Source organism: Tupaia chinensis, unplaced genomic scaffold (assembly GCF_000334495.1).
Source record: "Tupaia chinensis unplaced genomic scaffold, TupChi_1.0 Scaffold144991_2, whole genome shotgun sequence".
In the NCBI taxonomy this organism is placed as follows: domain Eukaryota; kingdom Metazoa; phylum Chordata; class Mammalia; order Scandentia; family Tupaiidae; genus Tupaia; species Tupaia belangeri.
This window is the reverse complement of record NW_006204851.1, coordinates 1,562,584-1,570,755: the sequence shown is the minus strand read 5'-3', so window position 1 is coordinate 1,570,755 and position 8,172 is coordinate 1,562,584. Positions and strand designations below refer to the sequence as shown.

The following is an 8,172-nucleotide window of genomic DNA, read 5'->3' as shown; positions in this document are numbered from 1 at the left end:
CATCATTTTGGCACGAGAAACAGCTTCTCTCTAATACTTATTAGAAACATAGATAACTCTTCAATACAGGGAAGGGGCTTTGGAAGCTGTTCTCATTGGAAAATTCACCTAGATATTAATTTGTAAGAGTAATGCCCACTGGGATATGTCATCATCAAATGTTGGTATGAAGTGGTGGCAAAGAAGTATCTAGCTCCTTGTTGCTAATATGCTGAACTGAAAGCATAAATGAGCTGCTATTTCTCTACCTACAGTGACCTGAAGGATCATTGCACCAGGTCTCCAAAATAACATAAAAAAAGCTTTAACAACGCATAAGAGATGTTAATGACTAGGGCTTCCCAACCAGGTTTGGGCTGTCTCCACTGGCAGGCTATAGTTATCAATGTACTGAATTCTATTTATATCCCAGGTATTTCATCGAATTCCCTGGCATTATTAATGAAAAAAAATTAAACAATATTAAATGGTATAAGAATTAAGCCCCCCCCCCCGCAACACACACACACACATTAGAGCAGTGTGGCATTAAAAATTTTAGGACTAGAAACCTTTTCTTTCTTTTTGTTTTTCTTTTTTTTTTTTTTTTGCAAAATATACCATAGTATGGTTCAGATTATTATTACCGTTTAATTTTCTTTTCACTTTTCATCTCAGGGGGCATTTTCAAGGGTAGGAGGCAGTGATCAACTCCCCCCCCCGCCAGACTTACAGTTAGAGAACAATAGGAAATCCACCAGTGATGTTGTCTCCTAAACATAAACACGTGGACTATACAGTGAGCAGGAACTAAAGAAAGTTTTCATTTTAAGGAATGTAAGGATGGTTGGTTAGATGGATGGATGTACCTTGGCAGAGAAGGAGAGGCCTATATCATTGATCTCTTTCCCCCTCTTGCTGAATGTAGATAGGTTCTATTCAGATTCTTTATATACTACAAATCAAGAAGCCTTCTACAGCACAAATTGCTAACTTTTCAAAGGCTTAGAGAAACAGCTTTCCATAATTTATAAAATTGACAATACACTCAAAAGAGAAGCATATCCTGCTATTTGCATGCCTTCCAGATATTTTTCCACTCTTGAAGATTCAGGAATTGCCAAATGTTGACTTTTAATTAAATAGACACATGGTGAAATAACAGCCAATTTTGGGTATTTTCTCCAAGTCACAAAAGGAATCCAGATGGAATGCCATTTCTTTTAGTACATGATTTCAAACCAAAATTATTTTCACTGGAGAATCTCAAGATATTTATTAATCTCAAGATCTTTAATTAATCTTTATTAATTTGAAATATGCAGGATCTAAGCATTAATACACCATATCCTGAAACAGAAATCAGTGATACATAAGGAAAATAGTAACAAGAATTTAAAGCCAAATGTTGATTGGGATGTAACTTTCCCTGATCTCCTTTTTGTTATGGAGTTGAATACTTACTGTTCTCCAGATCCTATCTTTCAGTTTTTAAAATGACAAAAATTGTCAAACCAAATACTATTTTTGTCATGAGGAAATGCTGGTTAATGGATCCATTTCCTCTTCATGTGCCTGTTTTACAGTGTATGTTTCACAAGCACAAGAGAGGATTAAATTAGGTATCTTTACCTTTGTTTACTTAATGTCAATAAGGATTTCAGTATTATGCACATATTTTGTTTTCCTTTTGGCTCAGAGAAAGTTCCATCTTTGTTTTAATATGGTTTATCTTGTCAGAATTTCTGAGGTTTAGGACTTGGACTTACCCAACAGGGATTCCACAGTTGCAGTGTGCCTTTTTGCAGGTATCATGAAGATGAACAAGCTGGTTTAAATAAATGATAATTCAACTACCTCTTAAGAATCACTGATTTAGTGAAAAGATTTCACCGTTGGAGCTTTATTTATATGGTTTTTAAAATCCCTTCCTGAACACACATATTCCTCTCTGCTTTTGGAAAATGTCTTAAAAGAAACCTTTTCCAATACAAATGCAGAAAAATAGGTACACAAACCAAGCATCCACTATAGAAGAAGAATAAAAAATTGCAACTCTATTAGGGCATGGAATTCCACATGTTCACACAGCACTTGCTCTGTTTTTTTGTTTGTTTGTTTGTTTATTTTTTGTGTTTTTTTTTCTTTTTGTTTGTTTTTTTGCTTTGCTTTTTTGCTTTCTTTTTCTAAAAAAACATTTTGACATCTTTTTTCTGGACATCTAATGACGATGCAAGTGAAAAACATCACATTGGGTAAGGAATTTTGAAGGAGGTTTGAATGCAAGAGGGACTACTCTCTAACTTAAAAACAAACACAACACTATGAAGAGGGAGTGTGCATCTTTGAGAAACCTTTTTCTTCAAAGTGAATGCACAAAATGAGAGGATTCACTACTGGCTCTTTCGCTTCACGGTGGAAGTGACCACTTTATGGCCACTTCAACATTGCTGCCCTATTTGGGCTGCGATTCAGGCTTACAAATAAATTACATATTCTGAAGGAGTAGGAAAAAGGCTTATAAGAAGTTTCTATGCATATGAAAGTTAAAGAACCACCACCCAGTTTGACTGTCTTTTCTTTCATCTTTCCTGCAGCAGAGTTTTATTTCAGTCTTACTCATGAGTGAGACGGTGAGGGGTAAGGCTTGCAGTCCTAGCGACTGCTGTTCTTAATTGCTTCCTTTGCAGCGATAATCAGAGGAGTCAGGCTGGAGAGAGGCTTGGCTAATTTTAAAAATGGATGCTGCAAAAGAAAGGGGGGGAAAAAGAGTTACTGGAAAATTTTTCTCCAATGAGTATATATTTTACATTTTCTATTAGCCCTTTTTATAAAAATGTATTTTGATCACCCAATTAAATACCATTTAATTAAAAAGGTGCCAGATTTTGTCCTTCTGATGTTTTTGTACTTTGGTATCCTGAAATCCTCTGAATGCTGACTGGTACAGCCAGAACTCAGTAGGAATTTTATAATATCTCACTTGTTTTCAATAGTCAGACTTTCTGATTTACTTAAATGGATGGATTTATCTGGAGTAGCCCTCAAAAACTTGAAAAAGAGTCTTCAGTTGACCACTAAAGAACTTTACCCTGAAATCAATAGCTTCTTAACTGCCAAATCCAACAAACTATGTCTCCACCATTTCTTTTGTGGCCCCTCTGCAGTACTTAATACAAGTGACTATCTCCTCCTTTGTTGAAACGTCTTCCTCTTTGGATGCCTGTGACTTTTTACAGCTTTGGGTTTCCCACATGCATGTGCACTGACTATGCTCGCTCTCTATCTTCCCTGGTTTCACATCCTCCTACTACCTCCCACCTACCAGAATTTGGCTCTCATCATATTTTTCTAACTTAATCATTTCAGATCTCATTTCCTCTCATGGTTTCAAACTATGAGCAGCTTTATGAAGATGATTCAAATCTATACTATGTGATCCGATCTGTTTCCGGAATGCTGATCCTAGTTCGCCAACACTTCCTGGGTATTTCCTTTGGGAGTGTTCTCTGTCACTGTAAATTTAACATTAAAAATGTTAAAGTCTCCCAAAAAAGGTACTTTTGTGTGATATAAACCATAGGGGCTTTTGAGTCAAGCACCGAAGTTCAATCTCTGCCTCTGTTTATTATGATGATTAAATGAGATAAGTAACAGTCTCTTGTAAGCTACACAGGGGCCAAGAAATGTTAGTTGTTGTGTTATCCTCTATCACTTGCTGTTCTACTGAATGTTACCATTGGTTTGATACCCTGAAGTCTTTTTTTTTTTTGAAAGTTTTTTTTTTTGCTATAAGGCACATGTGCTTGCCAGACAGAGAGAGACAGAGAGACAGAAAGTGAGAAATCACCCCCCAGGGGGGATGATCATGCCGCAATCCCTTCTCCTCCATTCTCCTCTTGGGATCTTGGGCACACACGCACACACGCCCAGTGTGAGTTTTAAGCCACCGGGTCCAGGACTGGAACTGCGGTCAACTACATGGGAGTCTAGCGACATAGCCATTACGCCAACTGCTGGTCCTAGATACCCTGAAGTCTTTTTTTTTTTTGAAAGTTTTTTTTTTTGCTATAAGGCACATGTGCTTGCCAGACAGAGAGAGACAGAGAGACAGAAAGTGAGAAATCACCCCCCAGGGGGGATGATCATGCCGCAATCCCTTCTCCTCCATTCTCCTCTTGGGATCTTGGGCACACACGCACACACGCCCAGTGTGAGTTTTAAGCCACCGGGTCCAGGACTGGAACTGCGGTCAACTACATGGGAGTCTAGCGACATAGCCATTACGCCAACTGCTGGTCCTAGATACCCTGAAGTCTTTAATCTTACTCTACCTTATAAAGCACGTGCAATCAGTTACCAAGTACTTTCTTCTCAATGTGTCTTAGGTTTATCTCTTGCTTCTCTTAACACAGATCTAATCAACTTAACCTCAAACTATAATAATTCTCCCTTGGTCTCTCTGATTCCATTCTTTTCCTTTTGCTAATTCTTATTGGATATTATGAGACAGACATTACTAGACAAACCTTTCATGATGTTTGTTCCTCAGTTATATTCCACATTTCCCCACTGCCTAGTGTCCAAGGCCCTCTATGGTCTTACCTCCTTAAGCTTCCTTATTTGAATTGGAACTTAAACTACAGTTTTTTGTAGATTTGTTTCCTTAAACACTGCCTGCCTGCCTTTGATTACACTATAACACTTCCATCTGAAATCCCTTCCCTTATTTTTTTTTAACCTATCTTCTGTTTCCCCAGGACCAGCAAAATTCTTTCCTATTCACAGATATTTTCTGATCACTCTAGCTTACAGGGGTTATTTCTCTAATTAACCATATAATTCACTATTTGAACAGACAGTTTCAATGAATGTCTAAATGGGCTTTCATTATCTTTTTATGTGCCCAAGGAATTTATAAATTTCTTGAGAGTAGGAGTCATGCTTTTAACAAATTTATATCACTCACTGTGCATTATAAACTGAAGTTGCTCAATAAATATTCACTGATGAACAGAGAATTGACTTAGGCCATACAGAAAAGTATACAAATATTTAGTCCTGTGTCTTTTCTCTAGCTTTTCAGTGGCATGACTGTCATGCACCTCTTTCTTCTCCGACCTCTAAAATAAGCACTGATGTTAGAAAATAGAGTAATATAGATTTAAGGAGATATATGGGTTATTGCTTACATGGAAAAGATGAACAAAGTATTCAATTTAGACTCAAACTATAGTTCTGTATCAATTATATGACTGGTTCACATAAAAGAATTGATGGGAAACCAATTAACGAGATAATAGATTCAATAATCTATTTAGCTGTATAGCTATTTTAAAAGAACCTATATTGGGGCTAGCAGGTGGCGGGATGGTTAAGGGTGCTAGACACTCACATGGCTGACTGTTGTTTGAGTCCTGCACCTGGCGACTTGCTTTCTCACTTTTCCTCTCTCTCACTCTGTCCCTCTCTAGTCAAGTTAAAATAAAGTTAAATTTTAAAATTCTTAAAAAAAAAAAAGTACCTATATCTTTGCTTTTCCTCAGGGAAGGCATAATGGGACTGGTGCATCAGGATGGTATATTTGGTAGAGGGAGGGGTAAAATGATGTGGAAGTAAAGCAGCACTCAAAGTCAGGGTTTTCATCTGTAATTTCAGGATGAATTAACCAGAGCATTAACAAAGGGTCATTCCAAGTTTGATATTTTAGGGCCTTATCACAACCTCTGAAATGCTCATAGCAGAAAATAATGTGTTAGTATATTTAATTCCTCCAAATAGGTTTATCCCAGGTGAGATTTGGGTTGGGGTTGGAGAAATTGTAACTATGGTTAACAATGTATAATCAAATATTGCACCCTTTGTTTAATAGGCTTATTCAAAGTCACAGAGAGAACAAGTAGTCACTGTTCTTAGATGTTATAAGTCTTGATATGAGAGGTCTTGAAAAAGTTCATAGAAATGTGCATTATGAAAAATCTATGCATAGGTTTAATTTTTTTGCACCAAAATAAACTCATACTTTAATTTCATTTTCCCACAAACTTTTAGAAATCCCTTCATCTATGTGCCCAAGGAACAGTTCCCAATAGTGAATCTATGTGTATAATCCTGGGCATATACTGCTTTATCAAATAAATATACATTTTTTCGGTTTGGTTTGTGTGTGAAATGTGATGGAAAGTCAGAGAACCCAGAGTTTGAATTCCAGGTAACACTTAAGAGCTGTTTGAACCTCAATTTTCGCATATACAAAATGGGATAACACCTACCCTCCTGTAAGGCTGTTGTAAGAATCAAATGAGATAAAGTATATAAAGAATTTGATACATAATATAGATACTAATTGTCCTTATATATACTAATCCCTGGAGTCATGAAAGGACAAATAGTTACACAGGCACATAATACTGGACAGTACTTATCCAGACAAACAGGAACCTGGCATTTGGCATCACAAGCAAAGAGGTTTTGATCAGCAAAACTTTAGAGTAACAGATGCCTCAGAAATAACTGCAGAGTTACATAGACAATTACCCCGGGCCAGAGCACCAGCATACATCCTTGGCACAAATAAAGTTTAGAACAAAACAGCAACACCAGAAGGATTTTTTTTCCCTTGTAAAATAAGATTTCAAGAAAAACACGAGATATTTATGGATTAAACTACTAACTTTTCAGAAGAAAGGCACTGTGTCAATCATCTATTAGATCCCGCCTATATCATGTGCCTGTGCTCTAAAATCAAATGCTAATAGCCTAACGGAATAGACATCTCTTGACAGAGCTCTCTTACTGTCACACATGGAGATGGAAAAGCTCAATATCATGACTCTTTCTTTGTAATTGTCCTATTTGATTTTCACCTGCAAAAGCTCCTTGGCAGATCCTCGCCTATCCACATCCATTTCAAGACAGCGATTTAAAAAGTCACGGAATACAGCTGACAGTCTCTCAGGATTCTGGAGCTCTGGGGTTCCATTAGTGGCTATCAGATATAATGCCTAGAGAAAAAAAATTAGAAAAATTTATGCAGCACATATATATTAGGATCATGGGTTGACACAGAGGCACAAATCTAGTTTCTCCTGTCTTATACAGTAGATATTAACCATTCAACTTTACAGAATGATGCTGACATATATTTCAAAGTTTCTATAACATTCAGAAATTGTTAATCTTCACAGGCATTCAGGTGACAGCAAGAAATCCACTATAAAACAAAACAAAAACAAAAACATACACAAAAACAATTTGGAAATAAGGTTATAATGTTGTCCTCTGAGAGTTAAGTCAGTAAAAATCCATAAACAAAAGTCAGGAAGGTACAAAGGACAGGTAAATGTCCATCTTGTTTGATGAATATTTGTGACTAGATATTGAATTGATAGAGTAGATTGCAAAATTAAAGAAGTACAAAGAACCAGAAAATGGCAGTGCCTGGAGGAAAGGCAACCTGTGGGGCCCAAGGACTTAAGTACTTTTGTCCTGTGGCAGTTGGATCCCTATTGATCCCTATTATATGTCCCATGAAGGTCTACCTGTAATGACAGGAAATATGAGAGAAGTTGACATTGGCACTTCTGGAACCTGACAAACATGCATCCTATGTTAAAACAAGCTGATAATAGGGCCAGCTGGTGGCATAATGGTTAAGGTGCTGGACTTCCACATGGTCGACTGTAGTTCAAGTCCCAGACACAGTGGCTTGAAACTGAAGGCAAGTATGTGTGTGTGAGCGTGTGCCCAAAATCCCAAGAGGAGAATGGAGGAGAAGGGATCGCTGCATGACCATCCTCCTGGGGGGTGATTGCTCCCTTTCTGTCTCCAATGAACAAACATACCTTATAGCAGGAAAAAACTCTAAAAAAAAATGTTGCTAATAACTATATATACATCTCTGAGATCTTTGTTGTGAAAGACCACCACTGAGCTAGTTCCTCACCATATGCTGACAGAACCAAAGACCTTAGCTTTCAAGACAGAGTTGGACCAAGGACCATGATTAATCCACAAAGGCAAACCCATATATTTAAAGGCTCTTGGTAGACAAAAATGCTGGCCATTTCTGATGCCTATCTTAAGCAAACAATTCTAGAGCATTTAGTAGGTATTAGGTATTGTATTAGATCTTGGAGATCCAAAGATGAAGAAAACAGCGATCTTGCTCTCAAAGATCACACAGTGAGGGAA

The 8,172-nt window shown here is 37.2% G+C and overlaps 1 protein-coding gene across 9 annotated transcripts in view; it reads right to left on the bottom strand.

The window, feature by feature from the left end:
- Positions 1-1,281: 1,281 nt before the first annotated feature.
- Positions 1,282-8,172, bottom strand: part of PAK3 (p21 (RAC1) activated kinase 3) — a 320,142-nt gene continuing 313,251 nt past the window's right edge. For 8 of the 9 annotated variants that reach the window (XM_006167722.3, XM_027767967.1, XM_006167724.3 and 5 more), the window contains 2 exons: positions 6,846-6,983; positions 1,282-2,724 (listed from right to left, as the gene is read on the bottom strand). In XM_006167722.3, the coding sequence (XP_006167784.1) occupies positions 2,635-2,724; positions 6,846-6,983 (228 nt within the window). In that variant the 3' untranslated portion in view covers positions 1,282-2,634. The remainder of the gene's footprint in view (positions 2,725-6,845; positions 6,984-8,172) is intronic. The other variant, XM_006167732.3, reaches the window with a different exon arrangement.